The 26,230-nt window shown below is 41.9% G+C and overlaps 1 protein-coding gene across 1 annotated transcript in view; it reads right to left on the bottom strand.

Annotated features, from left to right (window-relative positions):
* The window catches only part of LOC147666207 (uncharacterized), a 152,210-nt gene that overhangs the window by 4,334 nt on the left and 121,646 nt on the right, over positions 1–26,230 (bottom strand). Inside the window, exon 6 of the mRNA XM_086949213.1 lies at positions 12,354–12,488. Coding sequence (XP_086805339.1) covers positions 12,354–12,488 — 135 coding nt within the window. The remainder of the gene's footprint in view (positions 1–12,353; positions 12,489–26,230) is intronic.

Here is a 26,230-nt window from a genome sequence, read left to right as displayed (position 1 = left end):
GCGCCGGCTTGGGGGTTAGAAATGGTGTAGCGAGACTACTCTAATTAAGGAGTTTGAACTTGCCTGGTATATACTGCCTTTTAACATTGTGGTATTCTCTGAGTCCTGGAAGTTGACAACTATGCAGTCTCCTACACCAATCTTTTTTGTTTGATGACCTAACGACCCCACCTTTCTGGCCATAATAATGTCAGATGATATGCTCTGGCCATTTATAACATTTTTAGTATACCAATGAGTCACTTTATGTATTCGATCCTGGGTGGATTCCCTAGTTTCTTGAGAGAGAGGGGACCTCCAGTAAAACTGCTACTAACGGGGCAGATGATTGGGGAAAATCAAGGATTCTTTGGTTCGCTATTTTAAGTATGCAGTGATTTGGTTGGATAGTGTAGGTAAAAGGGCCCTCTCAGGATCAGGTTCAGGTGGTCTACTCGGCTGGATTACCTCAGGATTCTGGACAACAGGACCTGCTACCTTGCTTTTGTTTGGCTGACTAAAGCCACAAGGTATTCCTTCAATCCCTAGAACATTAAAACATGGGCCGGGTGGGTGAAGTTGAATATGATTCTTATTCTGGGATAGGGCTGCCGCCCCTACCTTCATTGGTTTTGACATAGGTGTTGAAGCACCCTTATTAAAATTAGTAATCAAATTGTGGACTCATTTCTCAACCTTTTCTACTTTTAGCATTATTGGCACTAAAAGATCCTTTGTCATTGACTCAAACTCTGTAAATCAAGAGTCCAATAGCTGCTCTTGGTTCAGACCAGTTTGTAAGGGCGGTTGTGTCCATGTTTGTAACCGTGGGGATTTCCTCGAAGACTTATTACAAACAGTTTGTTTTCTTTTGGGCGGTGGTAAGTCTGAGGCCACTTCGTTTCTGTCTGGTGTTTTATCAACTAAAATATTAGAGGACATATTAAGCTCATCAGGGGTGAGTATTTGACTTGGAGGTGCAGAAGCAATTGCGACTGATGAGCATTCTAAAAGACCCATAACAGCTGCTGATTTGCTTTGTTCCCCCCCCCTCCCTAAAGGCGTGGGTCAGGAGACATTTTTTAGCCTCTTTGATAACCTCTGCTCAGTCAGAGCTATCTCCTGTGTAATTGGTGCAGCTTTAGTCAAGAAAGAATCAATTTTGCAAGTCATGCAAGCCCCCGAGGCCCCCTCTGTAAAGCAGGTGCTTTCCTTTTGCCCATTACGGACACTAAATCACTAAAACCCCCTGTACCTGTATGAAGTCACAATAAAATACTTGAAATATCAGAGTTAATGGGGTGATTAAAAGTACCTTGGTTTTTTGGCTGATTTCTGTCCAATTTCTAGACATCCAAAGTATAATTTGCGGGATTCGTAATAAAATGGCCAAGTGGTCTGGCCAAGGCCACTTCGGGAGTGCAGTAGCCCTTTTGTGCGCCTCCTGGCACGAAAGCAAGATCGTCGGCGGTCCCCTGCCACAGGTGATGCTGGGCGTGGTAGTTTGCTGCCTCCCTGGTCAGACTGCTATCCCACGCTGCGGGAATGCGCCAGCCCTTTTGTGCACCTCATGGTACAAAAGCAAGATCGTGGGCGGCCTTCAGCCGTGGGTGATGCTGAGCGTGGTAGTTTGCTGCATCCCTGGTCATACTGCTTTCCCGTGCTGTGTGGGTGCGGTGGCCCTCTTGTGCGCCTCCTGGCTTGAAAGCAAGATCATGGGCGGCCCCCTGCCACTGGTGATGCTGGGCGCCGTAGTTTGCTGCCTCTCTGGCTGGGCTATCCCGCACTGCGGGAGTGCGGCAGCCCTTTCGTGCGCCTCCTGGCATGAAAGCAAGATCATGGGTGGCCCCCTGCCACAGTGATGCTGGGCGCAGTTGTTGCCTCCCTGGTCGGACTGCTATCCCCCGCCGCGGAAGTGCAGCAGCCCTTTTGTGCGCCTCCTGGCACGAAAGCAAGATCGTGGGCAGCCCACTGCTGCGGGTGATGCTGGGTACGGTAGTTTGCTGCCTCATTGGTCGGACTGCTATGAGTCTGGTAAGTCATGCTGCTTACACTGATTTTTAGTGCCAGTAGTTTGTCTCGCACTGTAAAAGCAGCTTAATGGCACTATGCTTCATGCCAGAGGATGCTGCAGCTTTCTACCACTTGAGTAGACATTCTACTTGAGCAACAGCTTCCTCAACGCGAGCGGCAGATTTCCCAACATGAGCGGTCGTGACCTGACATGACTGCTGGTGTTGAGAAATGTCACGAGAGGCAGTCCAGCGCATGTTTTTTCTCACAAACGCTCGAGAGAAAAAACTCCCCTCCACTTCAGAGTTTGGCAGAACTTCATGCTCTGCATGGAGTAGGCAAAACTCCGCTTGCAGAGCAGAATTTGTCGCTCAACCCTACTGTTTATCCACCACCCGGGAGAGAACCTGGCACCCATCCTTCAGGAGGTGGTGCGCTTTGGGAGCAATTCTAGGCTCATGATCAACTGGTCGAAATCCGAGCTCTTCCCACTGACTGATGCCACCTCCCTGTTCCAATGTGACTTTTCCCCAAACTGGTGTGACGGCTCTGGAAAGTACCTCAGCGTTCCTTTACACCATGATAGGGAACAGGTGATCTGATTGAACTATGGTCCCGCTAGCAACACCTTGATCACACAATGAAAAACTTTGCATCCATTGGGAAAGTGACTTAGGCTGTTCCTTGATGGACAAAATATGGTCCACCTGCTGTCTACAGACAAGTTAGGTCTCCCCTAGCCATCATTATAAACGTATCCATTATAAATTCCTACGCTATGCTTAGGTTACTCCTGTCAACCTTCACAGATATGACCTCACAAGATCCCGGAGTGTCCCAAATGCCATGACATGAAAGCAAACTTTTTACACATGACTTGGACTTGTAGGCATATATTTCACGCCACTGGACAGAGATCTTTTCCTGCCTGGCTCAAATGGTAGAGAAGGATATCGACCTGGCTCCACTTATGGCCCATCTGGGTTATGTACAAGACCTTCCAAAAGGCATCCGTGGGTATACGGCAATTACCCTCCTGCTTGCTAGATCGGACATTGCCCTTCATTGGGGTGAAAGGCACCCAACCCACCATTTAAAGCCAGCTTGCAAGCCTGGTCTATTGTGATACCACAAGTTAGCATTCTGCCACACTTCAGGCCCCATCCTCTGGGCCTAAGGATATTTGGCAGCCCCTCCAAACTTATTTAAAGTCAGTGACAAATCCTACTCAAATAACCTGGAACAGCTTCACTCAGCCTGTCACCCCTATGGACCCCCCACAGCATGATCCACATGCTCTACCCCTCCCCTTGTGGCATTAGCTCTGACCTCGTCCTCCCACTCCCCCGTCCTCCATTCCTCCCTCAGTTCCAATGATGCCCGATGGGTCCAAGGCATGAGACACATGCTCACAGTGCGATAGTTGGGAAGATGGAGTCCGATGACACAGCACATTATTCTTGCAGTTGAATTGTTGTAGGAATATCGAATCCGACACCTGAAAGTGCCCTAAGAGTGTGTACTATTTTATCATTTGCCTTTTATGTGTCTTCATTACTCCGCTGCAGCTGGCAAATTTATTATTTCCTATTCTATGGATCAAACTGCTGCATTTCACATTGTGCTGCCACTGTTCTGGAAGACAATCTTAATGTAATATGTGCTTGAACTACGCACCATACCAAAATAAATAAAACCAAAATATAACTGTATTAGTTCGTGTGTGTAATTATTATTATTTTTTTTAATTTTTTTTTACTGCAGATGCTCAGATGGAAATAAGTCCACAATAACATACAAGTTTTCAAATAATCAATGGTACACTTCCAAAATATAGCATATAGAGCCCTCCGACCTTCTCTGAAGCGTGCAGTAACAGTAATCCAACAACACCAGTGGTGTTCTTTCTACCTGTCAACGACATAGTAAAGGAGGCACTCTTGTGAACCATCCTGGCAACTGCATTTTCTGTTCCCCCCCCCCCTTCCCCAGAACAAACATCATAGTGTACATGAAAAAAATCGTCACATCAACTCTTGTTCAAAACTTAACTGTGCAGTCATAGCAGTGGCACCATAGAACTCCTCCAGTCCCCAATCCCCCCCTCCCGGTAGACATATAATAGAAGAACATGTAGTCATCAGAGTGTGTCTGGAGTAGAAAAGTAGACACACAGGATTCCCCCCGGTCCCTTCTCAGCCGTATCACATTGGCAGTATTGCTCAAGGGCCTCCCACTCCCAGTCCTCCGTCTAGTCCGTGATAGTGTCTCCATTTCGAGCATACTTTTCTAAACTTATTCGGGCACCCCCTCGCTTTATAAGTCACCTGCTCTGCTGCCATATATAAGTCTAGGCCTCTCCTCCACTCTTCCACAGTAGGGGCATCTCCCGCACCCCAATATTTTGCAATATCCCGTTTTGCTACCACCTGCGCCAAGGTCAAGAACACCAACAGATGGCGTGGGAGATCAACATCGTTAGTCATTCCCAGAATGGCCAACTTCGGCTCCTGCTCAAGCGACACAGACAAGACATTTGTAAGTTCAGTGAATATGAGGGTCCAATAGGATTGTATGTTGTCACATTTCCACAGTATAGGAAAAAAATACCCTCTCTCACATTGACATCTTAGGCATTTGGCATCCAAAGTTTTCCCCATTTTAAACAGTCTCACCCTGTCTTTATATGTTCTGTGTAACACATTATACTGAATCAGGCGGAGCCGAGATTTGATAGCCACCTCCCTGGGGTGCATTAAAACGGTATCCCAGTCGATATCCTCAAGTGTGCCCACATCTGCCTCCCAGTGTCTTCTAACGTTCGCCAGATCCCCCAGCATGTTGTTGGTGAGTGTCTTGTATGTAAGCGACACCGCCTTATTCGGTATCTGTTCCTGTAGCAGCCTACCTTCCAGCGGGGCATATTCAGGGAGGCCCTCTAAGGGCAGGGCCTGTGCCCGCCACGCATGCCGCAGCTTGGTGTACTTATAGAATTGTGACCGATGCAGACCACATTCCGCCTGTAGGGTAGTAAAGGGTTTCAGCGCACCTCTAGCAATCACGTCTCCTATCGTAGATATTCTGATATCATCCCATCTCTTGAAACCAGTGAGTTTAAACAGCTCCGGGAGTCATTTGCAGTGCCAGAGTAGTGTCTTTCTGGTGGGCCGCTTGTCCCACCCTGTACGCCTAGTGGCCATTCGCCAGGCTCGGAGTGTGACGTTCGTGGCCGGTAGCAGCGATTTCGTCACCGACCGTCCATACAGGTATGTCAGTAGAGCATGTGGGGATAGTTTGGCCCTTTCCAGTACATTTGTGGGGTGGTCCGCCGGGGCATGCAACCAGTCATTTATAGGGGAGATATGTTCCGCCCAGTAGTAGGCTTCAAGATTGGGGAGCGAGATTCCACCGCTATACTGATGGCGCTGAAGGGTAGTCAATGCCACCCTTGGCTGTCTGTCCAACCATATAAAGGCTCGAAGATCTGCATGAGCTTTGCGTAGTACGCTGTCTGGGAGTTGATAGTATTCATTCTGTAGGGCGTAGAGATATTTAGGTAGTATTATCATTTTATACATCGCTGCCCTGCCTAGAAGTGTCAAGGGAAGCTGTCGCCTGCGATCCATGTCCGATGCTGAGTTAACAAGTATTCTCTCTATGTTTTTGCGGCACAACAGCTGCCCATCAAGTGCAATGTACACCCCTAGGTATTGGAAGCCTTCCCCCGAGACTACCAGCCGGTCCCCCACGGGCATCTCCTCCAGGGACAAAGAGGACAGATTTGTGCCAGTTAATGGCATAACCGGAGTAGCTGCCATATCGCTCAAGCTCTCCGAACAACTCGGGCACTGTAGTCTTCGGGTCCGTGATATACAACAGAACGTCGTCTGCGTACAGGGATAGTTTTTCCTGTGTGTCGTTCGTACCCGAGACCCGGAAGCCCGAGATTCTGTGGTTTTGCCTAATTTTGGCCGCCAGTACTTCTATTGTCAATGTAAATAGCAGTGGCGACAGGGGGCAGCCCTGTCGGGTGCCTCTTTGGATAGTAATTTCACGAGAGAGCCTACCATTGACCCTCACCTTGGCACGTGGATTGGTATACAGGAGTCTTACCCATGTACAGAATTTCGGACCAAGGCCGAATTTTTGCAGCACGGCCTCCAAAAACGGCCAGTGCACCGAGTCAAAGGCCTTTTCGGCATCTAAGGAGAGGAACCAGTGTGGCGATTCCCTATCACTCACCTCCTGCAGCCAATTATGCGTGCGCCTTAAGTTGAATTTCGTGGCGCGGTCCGGTAGGAAGCCTGTCTGGTCTAGATGAATCAGGTCAGGTATGACTGTCCTCAATCGTCTCGCCAAAACCGTAGCGAGGCCTTCACTTCTGTATTTAACAGGGAAATGGGTCGGTATGAGGCGCAATCCTCGCGCGGTTTGCCCTCCTTATGTATGGGGACAATGATCGCAGTGGCAAGGTCAGCCGGCAGACTTCCCTCTCGGCAAGCCTCAGTAAAGAGGTTTCTCATGTGGGGGGCTAGTATATCTACCGTACCTTTAAAAAACTCCGGGGGGAAACCATTCGGCCCTGGTACCTTACCCGGTTTCAGACTCGCTATGGCGGCTTTCACCTCCTCCAGTGAGATGTCTGCCTCCAGTGCCGGGAGGGCCTCAGCGTCCACCGCAGGAAGAGTGACCTGCGACAGGTAGAGAAGGGCGTCGATGCACGCGCCCAATGGTCTGGCTGCATAGAAGCGTTCATAGTAAGTTGCATATGTGTCTGCGATATGGGGGTCTGAGCATATCATTCTACCCTCGTCATCCGTGACTCCATCTACCCATCTCGCCATTCTCTTCTTACGGCTGAGCCATGCCAATAACTTGCCCGACTTATCCCCCACATCATATAGGCGATGGAGTGTTGCCAGGTTTTGCGTTCTTGCCTCCTCCGAAACGAACTCACGGTACCGCCTCAGGGCATCTAAAAGTTTATCTAGTGCCGTGGTGTGTTTAGTATGCAGGTACTCCTTCTCTAATTCCAAAATGTCCCTCTCAACATTCCCCACCTCCTCCTGCTGTTTCCTCCTCACCTCCCCATGTCGCCTATTGATGTTGTCCCTCATTACCGGCTTCAGCGCTTCCCATAGGGTCACGGCTGACTCCACCGAACCGTCATTGTCGGCCAGGTAAACCCGGGTGTCAGCTCTAATGCCTTTAAGCACTGTTTTATTCGTGAGGTCCCAGGCGGCAAGGCGCCACGAGGCCTCCCCCCTATATCCTGAGCTGCCAAGCGACACTAGGAGTGGCGAGTGATCAGAGAGACCCCTCACCAGGTATTCTGCTGTGTCATTCATTGTTAGTTCCTGTCTGTGCATGAATACATAGTCCAACCGGGAGAACACCTTGTGTGCAGCAGAATAGAAGGAGTACGCGACTGCGTCTGGGTGTTGTAGTCGCCATGCATCTGTCAAGCCTAATTCAGACATTGTTTGGGTGAGGGGGGTCCGCAGGCCTCGAGTATTGAGCGTCCCTGACCTAACCAGACCCTTATCCATTACATCATTAAAATCTCCCCCCACTACCTGAATGGAATCTGGAGTGTCTAGCAGAATGGTCGCTAATTACCTCAATGTCGCTGCCTGCAGCTTCGGAGGTGCATATACTGAGACAAGAGTGTAAGTGCGTCTACGCCAAGTCCCCTGTACTCCCACACATGTTCCTAGCGGGTCGCCCCACGTACGGGTGATATGAAAGGGGAAGGTTTTCTTGACAAGAATTGCCACCCCCCTGGAGCCAGTCGTGTATCCCGCATGTCCCAGCACTTTGTATTTACCCCTCGCTATGAATGCACAGGCCGTGCCCCTAAGGTGAGTCTCCTGTAAGAAAACAATGTCAGGGCCTATTCTCTTTAGATAGTTGCTCACTAGACCCCGTTTTACCTTGTTGCCCAGACCATTCACATTCCATGTCAGGACCTGTATTTTCCCATTACCCATAGCCACTGCCAACAATGTATTTGTCATCCGGGCGTTGAGGCCAGGGGACCCCCGGTGCAGAGGCACTGCACATAATACCAGACCGCCTGACTGCAATAAACCAATTCAACCACCCTACCCCCCAACTCGAGCCCCTCCCCACAAAAACTGTAACAACTGTCCCCCCCCCCTCCACCCCCCACCCCACCTTCTCCCCCCATCCAGCCCCTCCAGGAAACCATAAACAACTGGGACTTTCAGGCGGTAAAGGTCTGTCGCCCACCCACTAGATCACCTATCAAACAAACCCCAGGGTTCAAATTTGAGTTCCACAGGGGCTGCCAACTCCGTGAGTGCGGTGCGGTCCAAGGCCTACAGCGTCTGGAGTGAAACCAGGACACATGTCTCGCAGCAGCACCCCTCAAATACCTAGCTGAGTATATGGAGTGAAAAAAAGAAAAGTATGTGTAACTTACATGGTGTCAGCAGCAGCCCACTACCGACACGGATGTTGGTCCCAAACCTCTTCACGAATGTGAGTCTTGAGTATCAATGTCTTGCTCCCCTGTGGTGCCAGACGCTCCCTGCTCCATCTCTCGCATCAGCACCTCCAGCGGATGCGTTGAGCGATCTGTTGCCTCTTCCACCTCCGATAAGGTCCCATTGTCCATTTCTCCCTCGTCCGTGGAGCACAGGGGGGAGGGCCCCTGGTTCCGGCCCCATGATTGTCAGTAGTAGCGGAGGGTGCATCGCCGTCCATCATTCCTCTACCGTGCAGACGGGGGTTCATATAGGGTGACGGTTGTGAGCCTCGCCTCATCCGCGGGATCTGTGATCTCTGGGGTTTCGACGAGTTCCTCCGAAAGTTGGCTGCCGCGAGCTCCGTGCGGATCCTGCGGCCTTCTTCCTCCGCCTCTCGAAGCAGGGGCCTCTCCTCCAGCCATTGCCAGGCCTCCTCCGGACGGCTGAAGAAGTGTGATCTGCCCTTGAACATCACCTTTAGCTTAGCCGGGAAGAGCAGCATATATGAAATGTGCAGGTCTCGAAGTTTCGCCTTGACTGAGTCATACGACCTCCTCAGCTTCTGAACATCCTGACTATAGTCTGGGAAGATCATAATGTGCACATTTTCAAAGTTCAATTCTCCCGCTTTCCTGGCTTCCCGGAGAATGAGGTCTCTATCAGCGTAGTTCAGAAAGCGTGCAATAATCGGCCGAGGTCTCGCCCCCTCCGGTGGTTTCGCCAGCAGTGCCCGATGAGCTCTTTCGATCACAAAGCAGTTCAAAAACTGTGCATGCGGGAAGGTGGTACGCAGCCAGTCCTGGAGGAAGGCCGCCGTGTCAGTCCGCTCGATGCCCTCCCTAAAGCCCACGAAGTAGAGGTTATTCCGCTTTTTTTATGAACCACGTGTCCGCAACTTAATGAAATGATCAAACGCAGCCATCGGCGTTTCCGTCCTGACCGACGTACACGAACAGACAAGCATCGAGCGGACTCAGTCAATATCTTTCAGGTTAGTCTACCGGCCACATCAATGTTAACGCGTTAACTACCCGGCTAATAATTTTCATTCCAAACGTGTTACCGCGGTAACATTTTCTCTTAACCTTTTTCACCCACAGAGTTGAATCGAGCCAACTTGATAAACATGACATGTAAGAAACGTTCTACATATCCTGATTATCACACGGGCAAGTGGTTTTTTAAGGTGATAATCTAAATCTGCACGTAGCCACAACACGAACCCTCTTTTTTAATACATTGCACATACCCCGTCATACACAGACCTACAAACCATTATTTCTGACAGGCTGTTTGTTTATGTTTTATGATTATAGTGTCCTTTCCCTGATGAAGGGCCGAACAATAGGCCCGAAATGCATTGGATCTGTATAAAGGATTGTGTTACATGTTGAAAAAAGAACAAAAAAACGAATATCAAACATATGATATGGAGACCGTTTATTAATCATTTGATGAATAAAAAATCAGCAAATACTCAAAGCAGTGTGTGAATCCTCTGTTCCTATAGAGGAGAAAAAGTGTGCACATAAGAATGGGACCAGTGGTTCACTGGCCTCACAGTTGTAATACATTGTAATTAACGTTGTGGGACGCTTGACGTTACTTATGGAGCACCTGGAAAATTGAGAAACTTATTGAACTTATCAAACTAGCTGTGCATCTGCCCTACTAGTATCATAGTCCGAATTGTCACACTTGTAGTAGTGTTATGATTAAAAGTTGTTTTGTTACTATCACTGGCAGCATGGCAGGGGTAATGTGCGGTGCAAGTTGCTGCAGCCTCCTGGCGAGAGCCCTGGCACTTATTTTTCTACAAATTAAGCACTGTTAATTGGAAATAATTATCTTGCATTCAGGACTCACTCTATCAAGAGCTTTCAATAACTCAGTCTCTGATGAGGCTTCCAGAGACAATTTGTAACAAATAGCTGGAAACCATCAGCTGGTATCATCAACATATGGTTGCACGAGACTTCAGAATCTGTAATGATTTTGTGATGGGGGGTGAGATAAATGATTAAAAAAAAATTGAGGAGGATGTGGTTCGGCACACGAAGGGAACCCTTCCAGGCAGAGGAAAGGGCCCAATGGAATTTTCTAGAATTGGTGTTCCAGAGATTAGTGGAACCAGTTAAGAGGGGAGCTCCTTAGCACGGCTCATCTATTTAAAAGGGTAGGAAAGTTCACAGTGTCAAACCTTGCAGAAGTGAAACTGATTTATTTGATTTATATTAATTACATGAATTGTTGCTGTAAAAGGCATTTGTAATAATTGTCAACAACCCTTTAAAAAACACATTTCTGAAAGTGAAAACTAAACAAATACAATCATGGGTTAGTCCTATATGCATAATATTAATCCCCACTAAATCGTTAACACTGTACCCCTGACCCTTATCCTCATACCTGCAAAGCTTTAACACCATACCCATCCTCTAATAAGTAGCCAAGGCCTTAACCCCTACACCTTTAGCCCTGTGGCCTTCACCGTTAAACCTTAATTCCTATACAGATAACACCTAACCCATAAATCCTAAACATGTAACTTTAACCCTCTCCGCCAAACCCTGAACCCTACAACCAAAACCCCTCCATCTTACCCAATACCTTTAAGCCCTATTCTCCAGGCAGTAACCCCATACCTGTGACTCCTCAACCTTAAACCTTAACAGCGCACCCTAATGCTTTTCCCAAACCTGTAGCCCTTAACTCTGTCCCCCAACACTGATTCCTACCACCAAACCCCCAGCCCAACACCCTTAACCCTTAAACCAATAGCCTTAACGTATATTCCATGTACCCATAACCCTAAGCCCTTAACCCTAAACCTGTGCACCAAACTCTTAAACGTACACCTATAATCTTATACCCTTAACCCAAAATCACATACTTTAAAATTCTGTACTGTTAACCCAATACCATAGACTCATAAACCAATACCTTTAGTACTACACTTTTAATCATTTGCCACTTAACCCCGTACACTTAACGTTCTACTTCTAACCCTTGACTTCTTAGCCCTGAGCCCTTAATGTCTGGTCCCTATAAATCCAAGTCTTAACTCAATACCCAAACCATATACCCTTAATCCCTAGCCCCATAATTAGCTGCAAATTCTTAAACCCAACACCCTTACTCAAACCCTTAACACCTTAACCACTTTTACCCACTCCTTACTTCAATATATTTTGGGAAGAAACAATTTGGGAAGTGCTCTTTTTTCAAATTTTATATTTTAGAACTAATAATTGAGGGAGTTTATTTTTAGACGGGTTGCTTTGGAATACAGAGGTAATACAGCGGTGGAGACAACAAGCATGACCAGTCGGCAGCCTAAGCTCTTGTCTACAATTCTTAAGGTATTGTCAAGTGCTAGGCCTATAGCCAAATGTAAAGGGATAATTCAGTTATTACTTTCAAGATGTAGTGTCATAGGTGCACCAGCATTACTACTTTATTTTCAGGATGTTTTGTTGTTATTGTTTTTTTGCCCTTGTGTAGCACAAGCTTGTGGTGAGTAATGATGCATGCTCTTTCAAAAGCCAACTATGGAGCACAGTCAACTGGATTTCAGGGATCGTAGAAAGTACCCAAGAGGGGTACAGTAGTGCAGCCGAGACCAAAAGAACTTTACTTGAGGTTGCACTCCGACTGCATACTAGTTTTGTAATCTAGTAGTGGAGATGACTGTAAGTGTTCATAGAGTGTTAAAACTGTGAACTTCAGGATTATCAGAGATACAAAACTGTGTGAAGGCGCCAGAATGGACCGAAGGTGTCATAAATGGCATGTGTCGCTATGTGGCCAAAGACATAGACAATAATCCACTCCCATTGCATCTGCCCTCCCCAAATCGCACAAGCTTACCCATGGTCCCAGCAGTGTAGGCCCCCAAAATCAATGTATACAGTTCTGAAGCACCAAGGATTTTGAAGGTGCTGTACATTGCGAACCACGACTGACCCTCAAAGTCTGCGGCATCGATACGAAGCTGGTAGGCTCCTGTGAGAAGACAGAGAGAAAAGAGAGAGACAAGTAAATTCAGGGACTGTTAACAACTAAACCATTCACCGGTGGATCTCATGCTTGCTGCTTTCACTATTCAACTGTTGTGTGGATAAGACACAAGAAGATAGATTTGTAGGATGGAATACATGCAGGACAAAAAAGGGGGGAATTTGCTAGTCTTGTCAACAGTTTACATCCTTCCGTTAAATTTGCCTGAATCATTAAACCCATTCCCTTTTTCAGATGTACTGCTCTGCATATATGAACAGAAAATGTTAATAGATATGAACAACAAGCCAGCAGAGACTTATCAGTACTTAAACAGGACTTTACACCATCCACATCAATCTAAGAATCCTCTCCAGCTTGTCACTTAGGCACTCGTTATTAGTGGCTTCGTGTAATAGGGTAATAATTCCACATCTGTTATTACCAATGTCATGGGTGTCCGTAACACCAAGTAACAGAATTACTGGGGATCACAAGTTCATCTGTGATAGTCCAATATACAATAAGGGATACATGTCAGAATCAGGGTTTCTGCAAGTGCGAACCCATAATTGGAGTAGAAGTCAAACCACTGTGAGACATCATAAGGGGAGATTTCCAACATCTTTGACTATTGACTAAGAGGACCTACGTTTAGAACCCCTGGGATAGATAACAAACTGGTGATTCAGAGCACCCTGTCTCATTCCACCTGAACCACTACTCTACAACCCTAGAATTAAACATGTTGTATTTTCTAGACACAAGACTGCATACATACTGCCCCTATAGGTACATGGAAACTTAGCTTCACCTTCCTTCAATATATATAAGCTATTTTCTTACTAGCTATTAGACACTGTGAAGTGACTGCGATTGGCAGACGCTTCACTTTTAATATTGTTATCTTTCTTTGACCATTTTATTTATTCCGTTATAGTTTTAGAAGCCTGGCCTCTTCCACCTGCCTTTGCCTTTGTTATGCTGTTTGGTGCCGATCACACTTGTTGATATTTATTTTCCCTTTTTTTGATTTTCAACTTCTCAGTTGTCGCCCTTTGCGGGAAACTGCCACTACAACTCGGCCGTTTCCACGAATACACTAACCACGCATTCTTTATAACGCATGCGTGGTTACCACAGATAACCTTTACCACGCATTCCTTTACTACGAGATATGTAGTCAAGGAATGTGAGTTAAAGGTAGAAATAAAAAAGGGGGCTTGGGGGGTCTCCCCCCCAAAAAAACGAGTGGGTTTAAAAAAGACTCTTACCTAAAAAATGCTCTTCTGTGCCTCCTGTCCTTAACGTGAGCCTCCCTAACGACGTAATTACGTATGTGCATCTATGTACTGCATTGTCAAAAAAATAGAACAAGCATTTACAATGCAATGGTCTCGGCATTATTAAAGGTAGAGCTATTGGCATTGCTCATGACATTTTTTTTTTGTGTTTTTTTTATATCATAAATAAATGGCATTGTCATTTACATCACCAATTCCGTAATCGTTAAATAAATAAATGGCATTGTCATTTACAATGCCAATAGCTTAATTGCTCGCAAATGCATGACCTATTGCATTTACACCCACACAGAGCCACACACACAATGCCACCCACACACATACAGAGCCACCCACACAGAGCCACCCACACAGAGTCATTCACATAGAGCCACCCACACACACCAGGGCTCTAAGTGGAAGCGTTTTCAATAATATACAAGTCATAGTTGCTGCCTATTTATCTTATGCAACTAACAACCATTAACAAAGCCAATAGTCCTGACTTGGTGTAGGTATTAAGTTACTTGGTGTATCATATATATGGATGCAATGACAGAAACAACAAAATACAAGTTGGGTGGCACACTATGCTAAGCACAGATTTTTAGCTTTTGTGTTTTTAAGCCACACCCTTAATTACATTGGCCACGCCCCTTTGAGAGCCCCTCCAGTTTCTTCATGCCACTTAAAGCCCTGCTCAAGGGACATAAGTCACAGAGACACTGCCACGTTTAAGTTCAATTTATGTGCCGAAATGACTCTGTATGAGAAGGACGTTCACTTTCCGTGCACGTGGACCCGTCGGTAACATTATTCTACTTGGGAGTGATGCTTGGGTAAAATCTCTGTTATTTCTCCCATTTACCGGGCACAAGGGATTTTGCGGTGGAGGCAAATGGAGGCGTGTGTTTTGGGATGTCCTGCTGATTTCATAATGGGCGTGGCTGGCCACGATCACATGAGTGGTAAATCCTTTAATGCAGATGTGTATTTGTGGGGGTGGGCTCGTTTGCCTTCCACTCACCCCCCTTCATCTAGGGCGCTGGCCTGCTGCTGACGAGGGCCGTGGCAGGGAGTCCCAGAAGCCCACAGCCTGAAGGCGCAGTGTTTCCTTCAGTCTGGGGCTGGCGGCGTTGCGAGGGCTGCTCTACGGAAACAGGTGTTGGCTGTACCACCCTCTCCCAAAAACTGATGATGGCATGGCAGACACCAAGGGTGGGTGGAATCACATAATTTGCCTCCAAAAATATCAAGCAATGCCAAGAAAATGATGAAAATGTACGAGTTTGTTAGAGATGTGATCCTGGCACCTGCTTATGCCCGGTTTTGTGGCGATGGGTCACTCAAAGGGTCAGTGGGGTCAGAGGCTGTGCCATCACCTCGGATCTTGTTTGTTTCCTAATGCTGGACCTGGCCTTACTGATGCAGTGGGGAGTTTTGGCAAGACGGAAGGCTCAATGTTGTGTTCAGTCGCAGCTCTTGGCAGATCTAAAGAGGCCATAACACTACAAGCACGTGAGCGGCCCGGTGCAGGACATGAGATATGCACAACTTTTGCCATTCGCCAAAATGTCACACATGTGGCCTCAGGGACCAAAAGAGAAAGTGCAACAACAGAACATTATAAACTGTGATCCTGTCATTCTGCACAGACCCACAAGGTGTTGACACAGTGCTGTCTGTCCCTCCTCCACCAGCAAAGCATGGCTCCAGACACCAACAAAGCAATAACTCTCGAGCCAAGTTCTAGTTCTGCCCCTCACTTGTTAGGAGGGATCACTGAAATATTATCGACGGTCACATTATCGACTTGCTAAAATATCGTTGAAAAATTATCGACGACAAAAATATCGACTTTCTATACTTATTACACCAACTACAAAAATATTGAGTAAAAAATATCGACTCTTTAGAATATCGAGTACATAAATATCGCCTTAAGAAATATCGACTACAAATATATCGTTTTTCATGAAATTACCCCTAACACTACAAAAATATCGACTACTAAAATATAGAGTACTAAAATATTGTTTCAAAAAAAATATCGAGTTCATTTTTGTACCCTTTCATGTCTAAAATACCATATTAATCGTCAATAAAACTCATTGCTCTATACAAAATACATTTTACATATAATACCTGTTACTTTTATAACATTCCTATTTATCTACATTTGCTATACATTCTATTAAATGCGCTCTATCATTTTAAAAATATTCTTTACATTTAAGTAACATTTTCATTATTTGTTTTCACTTACACATCTATTTTATTTAACAACTAACCTGCTTTAATGCGGAAATCACCACATACCACCATTCTCACATCAACAAACACACCAATTAACAAAAAAAAATTCAAACTAGCCCATACAATGCTTCATTTCATCCTACAAGCAATCAAATCAAAGCACACAAAATACACATACTATAAAAGGGATACATGCATTCTACCATTTGTTGCTGCTAACTCTATAGAAAGAAGATGCCAACACTCTGAAGATTTTGTTCCTGAACAAACATCTTTAAAGATCCAGCTCACTAGCTAATTATTCAAGTAAGTTACAGTGCATTATTTAGAAATCTAAATTAATAGTGTACTATTTTACTTATATCTCCTAACTCTTGCACTTATTTAATTTTTATCTCCTCCTACATTTCTGATAGAAACTACTCCAAATAAATTCCTAATACATGCTCCAATTTCTTCACCTGGAAAATCAGATAGTAAGTATATATTAATGCTCTGTTATACACCAACTGCTGTTTTTAAACACTATTTCACAAGATTCATTCTTTATTTTATACATTTTATTCACAGATATTCTGAGATTTTCCTATTTCAACACTACAAATGTATAAAACTACACTAATTAAACATGTAAGTATATATGTTCTTGTTATTAAACACCCAATATTAAAAATGCTATTTTCTAAACAACATATCTTGCATATTACATCTTCCCTACAGATCCAATAAAAACATCCAACATCAACTATACCAAAAGACAAGACTACCCTTGTAAAAAATGTAAGTATACTTGTAATTTGTCTAAAACTTCCCAAAAAAACGAAAACTATGTTCTTAACACCATGTTATATATTTTATATTTCCTCTACAGATATTCTGAATACATCATACATCTATTCTACCTACAGCAAACAAAACTACTTATTTAGAAGTTAGTATACTTTTAAATATTTCCCATTTCCCAACGGTTCCAAATATTCTTTATAATAATTTACATTTATTTATTCTATCTTCTCTACAGATCTGAACTTTACTACCTTGATGTACTCCACCAAATACTACAACTCAACTATTTAAACAAGTAAGTATATGTAATATTTACATCAAATGTACTACTAAGCAAAATAGAAAACTGCTTTTTCCTAGGAAAAACGTTTGTTATGTGTAAACATTAACTTAGCATTTCTATATTTTCATACCAACAGTAAATAAAGAAATACATACAAGAAAATCCTTCAAAATACAGTTCTGCATTTGTGATTACTACTTTTAGTAACTATAAGTATAAATACATCATTAATGATGTTTGCACCACAAAGTGAAATATATGTTTTTTGATTTTGTTTTCTTCTACTCTTTCCTAGAACAAGTAAAACAAAATGACAGAAGGTGCAGAATTTGTTATGTCACAGAAAAATAAATTACTATTATGTTATATGGGTTATGTTTATAATCAGGAAAGACAAAGTGGTAGAAAAGTTTTTTGGAAATGTACCAAATATTACTCAAACAAATGTTATGGGAGGGCTACTACTGAGGAAACTAATGTGTTATTTACCAGGGAACACAATCATCCCCCCAATGTCACAGAAATTGAAATAAGAGATGCATTAGAAAGTATAAAAACTGCTAGCACACAAAGTGATAAACCAACAACACAAATGCTTAAAGAAGAACTGTTAAAAGTCCCAGCCCATGCTTCAGGTCAACTACCCTCTCCTCTATTGACTCCCTGAAACACACAATTGCACGCACTAAAAGACTCACTAGCACAACCCAACCCAACCCTACTACTTTTGAGGAAATTATTATTTCACCAGAAATGTGCATCACACACAATAAAGACAAATTTATCCTTGTTGACAATGAAAGCAGTACAAACAGAATCATAATGTTTGCAACTGCAAGTAATTTAAGAAAAATCCAACAGTGGATGATGGATGGAACATTTAAACCATGCCCAAAACCTTTTTTTCAACTATATTCCATCCACGGTTTATACCATAACTATAACATCCCTTTCATTTACTGTTTGCTACCAAACAAACAGCAAAACACTTATACAGAAATATTAAATGTTCTCAAAAATGAAATCAATAATTATTTGTCACAAAAAATAATTATTGATTTCGAATTAGCTATGATTAATAGCATTTTGAAAACATTTCCCCACACAGCAATCCAGGGGTGCTACTATCATTTCAATCAGAGCATATGGAGACATCTCCAGAAATCAACTTTAAGTATTCTATACTCAACAGATAGCACCTTTGCCTATCAAATTAAAAAATTGATAGCACTGGCCTACGTTCCTGTTACCGATGTAGCGGAACACTACAATTTATTAATTGACAGCACATATTACAAGAGGAATGAAGATAAATTAACCCCATTACTGGACTATTTCGAAGATACTTGGGTGGGAAGGTTGCACAGATCTGGACATCGACGCCAACCCAAATTCCAAATCCCTTGGTGGAATGTCTATCTTAGTACTTTAAACCAAGAGGCTAAAACAAACAACAGTGTAGAAGGGTGGCATAATGCTTTCCAAGCTACCACAAGCAGAGCCAAACCCACATTCCATAACCTACTAGAAGCTTTGAAAAAAGAACAAAGCTATCAAGAACTAAGAATGGAACAATCTGTGACCCAAATTGGTCCAAAACTAACTAAACAAACTAAACAAATGTTCCGACTACTGCAAAGTCAAGTCACATTATATCCAACAACTAGAGGATTAGAATACCTGTCCATAATAGCTAAAAGCCTACTATAAAAATGTCTACAAAATATACTAATGTCTTCTTACAATAATGGTAAATATAAAAATCATAAACATTTCTCAACAATTATAAATAATACATATTTGTTTAAGAAACTTATCAAATTTTGGGTCATTATTTCAGAACAAATATGCAATATTTATAATTACATCACACATACACATTACATAAAGATCGACATTTCCCACCCAATAAAAAAAGTACTTTAAATACTTACAATTTTTGTAGATGAAAAAGACGTAATCAAGCAAAATACAATCCATACAATCCATTCCAATGTAGGACAATTCCAATATGGGAAACCCTCAAAAACCCGAAAATTAAGAAAAAATGAAATAAACACTTCAGGAAATCCCGAAAACAGTAGTGTGGACACTTTAGTATTTAAAGTGATATACACACAACTTTTAAGAAACGGTCACGCATATCAATGTATCAATCCAATACGAAACCCTCCAAAAACCCCAAAAAAGTTTAAAAAATTTAAAATCCGCTCCTGGCAAACACGAAAAATAGGAGATACATGTCAAAATATAACCATAATAAGTCATACATTAGTTTCTCTGGAAAAAAACACGCTTCCTTCCATGTAGTTTTCATGCGAGGAACCGGAACCTGTAAAAATACATACATAACGAAACCCACCCACAAATAGCCCATAACATTTGTAAATACACTCACAATTAACATTAACCATGTAAGAAGACATTTCCTAACACTTAAAATAACACTAGAACTAAAACATACACGGCGCATCTATAACGACGACATTTCACCTAAACGCTACATAAACAATTCATACATGCACACAAAAACACTACACAGTTCGAATATACCCTCAAACATTACCACTCAGTTATAAATTGTATGTAAAATTAACCTTACCTCTCTCCACGTGAAGCAAATCCCAACCGCGAGCTTCTCCAGTCCTGAATGAAGTGCAATAACCTTACACGGTAAAAAAGTAGTCCCCTTAAACCATTTTTGAAAAGGTATCATAGAAAATACAATGTTATAGTTAAAAAATAGAATACATACACATTGTTATTTTAACAAATTAATACACTAGTCTCATTATAATTTAAACTGTTTAAAAAATATAAATATATTTAATATTAATTAATATATAGTAATTATTATATAATATTAATATTAAAACATTATGTAACACTTGAAATAATATATGTAAATAATTTCTTATTGTGTACATTTATTGGAATAACTTTGTGTTTGTTTTTAACTAGAAATTATAATTGTTTATGGTAATAATTAATAATAATAAATAATATAACTTATTTATTGTTATTAGCATACAAATTATAACCATTTTATATATAAACAATGCCCTGAAATAATGTATTTTGTTTTCTCTGAATGTATGTTTTTCTGAAAAAAAGAGATAAATGATTATGTTTAGTAATTAATAATAATAATAATAAATATATTTGTTATTTTTATTAATTATTTCTTAAATGTTTTATAATAATTTCTAAGTATTATAAAAGTATATAATTGCATAAATAATCTTTTGCCACTACCAGATATTATTATAAAACATATCCTTCCCCTATACTGTTATAAAGTTTACAACATATTATATTTATATGTTTCATTTAAAAACAACATTGTCTGAAATATGTACCGAAAAATGTCTTAATTTGTATTTCCATATCTTGAGCAAATATAATAATTGTCATGTTACTTTATAAAAATGTATATTTAAAAAAGATATATTTAATAATATTAATATATAATATTAACATTAATAAATATAAATGGAAGAAGCTGAAAAAAAACTGGTTTTTTATTTATTTCAATATAAATACTTGTTACTCAAAGTTAATGATGAAAATTTTTTTTATTTACAGAAAAAATGTTGTTAAATAATTTTGTGTGATAATTTACAACATGTATATAAATGATAATGTGTTATTCTGCGAATACTACATTTCAAAATAATGTGATGTTATTTTTGATTTTATAGTACGCATAAAAAATAAAAAATTGTTAATAAAGTTTTTTGAAAACATCCATTTTGCATTATTTTGTAATATAATAACACAGTAATGTACAATTATATGCAAATGTGATGGACACTGACCAATTAATATTTACTATTGCTACTCCAGTCAAGCTAATATCATGGAAGGTGCTGGACACTGACCAATAATTATTTACTATTCCTACTCCAGTGAAGGTAATATCAGGGAAGGTGCTGGACACTGACCAATGATTAATTACTATTCTAACTCCAGTCTAGCTAATATCAGGGAAGGTGCTGGACACAGAACAATTATTATTTGCTATTCCTACTCCAGTCAAACTATTATATTTAATGTATTTTTTTTAAAATTTCATTTAATTGATTTAATTTAAATTTATTTTATATTTACCCTGTACACCTGTACCCCAAAAACCCAAAACTGACCCTGAACCCTAAAAATATCCCTGTACCCCAAAAACCCAAAACTGACCCTGAACCCAAAAAATACCCCTTTACCCAAGAACTGAAAACTGACCCTGAACCCTAAAAATACCCCTTTACCCAAAAACTGAAAACTGACCCTGAACCCAAAAAATACCCCTTTACTCAAGAAATGAAAACTGAACCTGAACCCTAAAAATACCCCTTTACCCAAAAACCAAAAACTGACCCTGAACCCTAAAAATACCCCTTTGCCCAAAAACTGAAAATTGACCCTGAACCCAAAAAATACCCCTTTACCCAAAAACTGAAAACTGACCCTGAACCCTAAAAATACCCCTTTACCCAAAAACTGAAAACTGACCCTGAACCCTAAAACTACCCCTTTACCCAAAAACTAAAAACTGACCCTGAACCCTAAAAATACCCCTTTACCCAAAAACTAAAAACTGACCCTGAACCCTAAAAATACCCCTTTACCCAAAAACTGAAAACTGACCCTGAACCCTAAAAATACACCTTTACCCAAAAACTGAAAACTGACCCTGAACCCTAAAAATACCCCTTTACCCAAAAACTGAAAACTGACCCTGAACCCTAAAAATACCCCTTTACCCAAAAACAGAAAACTGACCCTGAACACTAAAAATACCCCTTTACCCAAGAACTGAAAACGGACCCTGAACACTAAAAATACCCCTTTACCCAAGAACTGAAAACTGACCCTGAACCCTAAAAATACCCCTTTACCCAAAAACCCAAAACTGACCCTGACCCCTAAAAATACTCCTTTACCCCAAAATAATAATTATTATTTAATTACCAATTAATTATTAATTAACAATAACAATAAAGTAAATATATTAACACATTAGCTGTAATTATTTTTATTTATTAATTAATATTATTTTTTCCCAATTATTAATTAACAATAACAATAAATTATATATAAAAAAATTACTCTGATTAATGTAATTAACTAATTAATATTAATTAATTACCAATTAATTACTAATAAAAAATATGTACACAAATATATTAATTAATTTACTAATTAATATTAATTAATTACCAATTAATTAGTAATTAAAAATATTTACAAACATATATTAATTAATTAATTATTATTAAATTACTTCCCACCCTATTCCCCTATAAACCCACAACCCGCTCTGATACTAAAACGCTAAATGTAAACAAATTTACAATTTTATATTACTATTAATAACATTTTTTTTTAACCTTTTTTCTACATATTATCGATATTTTTTACTTTGACTATTTATCGATATTTTGTCTTGTCGATTTTTTTGAGTCGATATTTTTGTACTCAATATTTTTTTATAATTCTTTTATTCGATATTTTGAACAACGATATTTTTGTTATCGATATTTTATTATTGTCGATATTTTTAACTCGATATTTTGTCCATTCGCTATTGTGGAGTCGATATTATGTAAGTTACTGTTAGGAGACCATTGATGGGCCTGCCATCGCATCTTCTAGACTGATCTCATTTGGTTTATTATCACTTACTACTTCGGTACGCCCTCACTGTCCGGACTTCTTACAGGTGTTACAATGTTGTTACTGTACGTCAGTGGCGCCCTCGAGGCACATGTTCCCTTCTGAGCTATCGCAGCGTGCAGTCAGATCTGGGTACTAGCCTGCGGCTCGCTCTCTAGTCGATGTCACAGCTGTAAGGTGGGGCATCCAATGGCTTCTGCTCACAGCGATGCAAATTCAACAAGAAAAACGGCACAAACAGGGTGGCAGAGGCAAGAAGAACGGCACAAACAGGGGGCAGGGGTACGAAAAATGGCACAAAAAGGGTGGCAGAGGCAAGACAAGGGATAGTTACCTCATATGCTCGGTAGACGCTGCTCTCCTGGTTTTACCGAGCGGCAAAATGGTGGCTGCAAAGCTCCTAAAATGTCGGAATCGGGGGCGTGTTTTTTGCGTTCTGAGTGAGGGATGATGTCACAGGGCGAAAGAACGCAAAAAACACGCCACGAGTCCGGAAGAGACGGGGCTTGAACGGAGTGACGCCCCTCTCCTCCAATGACTGGCCTCCGTTTAGGAAGCCAGCCAATGGAGGAGAGAGGCGGATTCAAGCCTCATACTACAAAACATTAAATCTCTCACTGAGACTGCGCAAGCGCAGCCTACGGTCCTCGACCTAAAAAGGACCAATTAAAACAGTGTTAGAAGAAGGAGAATTCCATCTAAAGAAACTGAGTATATATTTTTTTATTATACTAATTTATTAGGTTAGGATTTATTTAAAACATATTTATAGATTTTAACTAAATAATAAGCCTTGCAGTCGGTTTACAATGAAAATGCCATTATCATGCATAGTTATACAACGAAAATCATTGTAAAGGTATGCTTGGTAAAGGCATTTTCGTGGTAAACAGTATGCGTGGCAATGGCATTCCCATTGTAACTCATGCGTGGAAAAGGCATGCGTTGCAAGGGAATGCGTTGTAAGGTCAGACAACCGCCCTTAGCAGCATGGAGGACCCTGGGCTCTGCCTTTCTTTGGTTGCCCTATCTTCCTTTCCTTATGTACCTGATGTTGCTGGAACATTCTATTGTCTAAGTGCCCATTCTGCCTCCATCCTCCATCTCTGCGTCAATTGGTGTATTTGTTCCTGATGCCACTGTAAACAAAAAGCAAGCTTGTCTACGTCCTTTCATACACAGTCTGAGCACAGGGTCCGAAATACTGCCCCAAAATCTCCAGTTATCTCTTACATTAAGCAAACACTGTTCAACCTCAATTCCAAGGTAGGGCTTATATTTCCATGCTGTGTCTTCCCCTTGTGAGACCTCTCAAGAGCCAGTAGACAACTGTTGCACTTTATGTTTCTTCCTAAAGGTCCCTACATCAAACTTCCTATCTTCTGAGCTCTCCTGTCGCCTTTCTCAGGTCCATTATCACATCACAAAATTGAAATGCGCGACTGTTACGTGGCCCTAAACTGGATCTACCTTTTCTTACACAGACATGGTTGCACAACACCTCTAGCCCTAATTTGAGAATACCCATTTCCAGGGATTATAAAATCTTCCATGTAGGTTGGTCGCAAAGCTTCGGCACTCGTATTTGACTTCATTGTTTTTCAAGGTGATCAATAATTGACAACAGTCTACCTCCAGAATACATTAATTGTCATATTACTCTCTCTCCATCCTTAACACTGAGTATTTGTCCCAGCTATCGAACACTGGGACTCACCTCCAATTTTGAGTCAATTTTTGGCAACTTTCTATTGCCAGTTACCTTGCTAGCTTTCAATTTGTTGATACTATGGGATTTCAATTTATGGTAGACAACCCATCTCTTCCTCATATGGCTGAATTGTTGCAAACTTTTTTTCACTCTTATGGCCTTCATTTGACACAATGTGTTACCCTCCCTACGTTATGACACCTAGTTGATTCACTTTTTTTGATCCATTGGAAATATAGTTAAGGCCCACCCTTTACTCTGTCTTTGAGAGACATTTTGACTGTCCCTTTTCTTTCAACGTTGAAGTCTCCCTGTGAGCCTCCAATGTCCTCTTCATTAGAAGACATCCCCCCTTGGGCTGCTCTACATTCACCTCGCTTCATCAGAATGCCTAATCACCTCTTCCTGCGGCTTAGGTAGCTTGGTGAGTTGGTATCACGAATATTACAACTGAGGGATGAATACTGGGGTTGAGGTGTTAATCCTCATTAAAACTAAACGAATTTCCAGGTCTAGACCTTCTCGTCCCTCGAGACCTCAATGCTGTCAAATGCAGGTGCAAATCCCTCAGACGTGCCGGCAGTTCTCGGACTCCTGTAGGGTAAACTGTTCTGTATTGCAGTCCTCAAGGACTATAAGAAAATGCTTCAGAAAGCCTGCAGAGTGTACCATGCCTCAAACATTATCGAAGTGCTAATTCTTCCTGTGAAGTATTTATCATAGTTGAAAGCTTATGTCACCCTTGTGCACCTTGTTTCAGCCTTCAGCTGACATATTACAATGCTTGTAGGTTGAGATTGTTGCTTCTTTGAGCAGCCTGTGTTCTCTCCCACTCTCTGTGACCTGGTATGGAGCCCCCCTCACTAACCTTTATGGAGTTTTATCCCATTGCCCCTCCTTAAGTTGAGCTTACTCTGTATACTATGAAACTAGCGACTCCACTCAACCCTTGTTCCTGCGATATATTTGTCAGAGGTTCTTCATTTGTATGTCCTGTTCTAGCCAACCTATTCTATTCTTCCATCAGAAAGGCTACTATCCCCTCCAAGATTAAAAAGATCAGGATGGAGGGAGGAGCTTAGCGCGCATCCAAGATGGTCGCGTGAGCTGAGAGCTCCCGAGACCCTCGCTGCCTCCTACATCTATCCTGTCACGGATCCTGTTTTTAACGACGGGTTATTGTAGCTATAACTCTCCTAATATACTTGGCCTTTTCAAAAATTGAATCGGACGCCGGACACCTGAAATACTCCATCCTGACGCCTGAAGGCCTACACCTTGGGACAACCTGGGACTCGAGCATCCAAAATACCCGGGGGTAGTTGAACAACAACGGCGGATGGAAGGAGACTTCTACCCCTGGTCTACTTTCAGTTTCGATTTTCCTGCTCTCGTCCGCTGAAAGACAGCTGTCCTTTGTTCTTGCCGGTCCATGAGATAACTTGCTCAACTGCTCCTAACCGGCGCCCTGCATTTTGATTGCATGGTTGGACAATAGGGAAAGACTGAGTCGAGTGGTGCCGGTTGTTGAACGTGCCGATGGTGTGCGTGTGGTGGATCCACTGGAGATCGTGGAAGAGTTCGCATGTCATTTTCGAACGGTGTATGCGCCAGTCTCCGATAGGCCGGAGGAGGACTCGCATCTTTTACTCAGAGATATTGCACTGCCTAGCTTATCTGATTCTGATAGAGAGCTTATGGAGGCGGAATTCTCCACCGATGAAATAGCGCTCGCTATTCACTCCATTCGCTCGGGAAA

This window comes from Lissotriton vulgaris, unplaced genomic scaffold, assembly GCF_964263255.1.
Source record: "Lissotriton vulgaris unplaced genomic scaffold, aLisVul1.2 SCAFFOLD_2860, whole genome shotgun sequence".
NCBI lineage: Eukaryota > Metazoa > Chordata > Amphibia > Caudata > Salamandridae > Lissotriton > Lissotriton vulgaris.
Note: the sequence above shows the minus strand (reverse complement) of the source record. Positions and strands in the feature narration are given on the sequence as shown.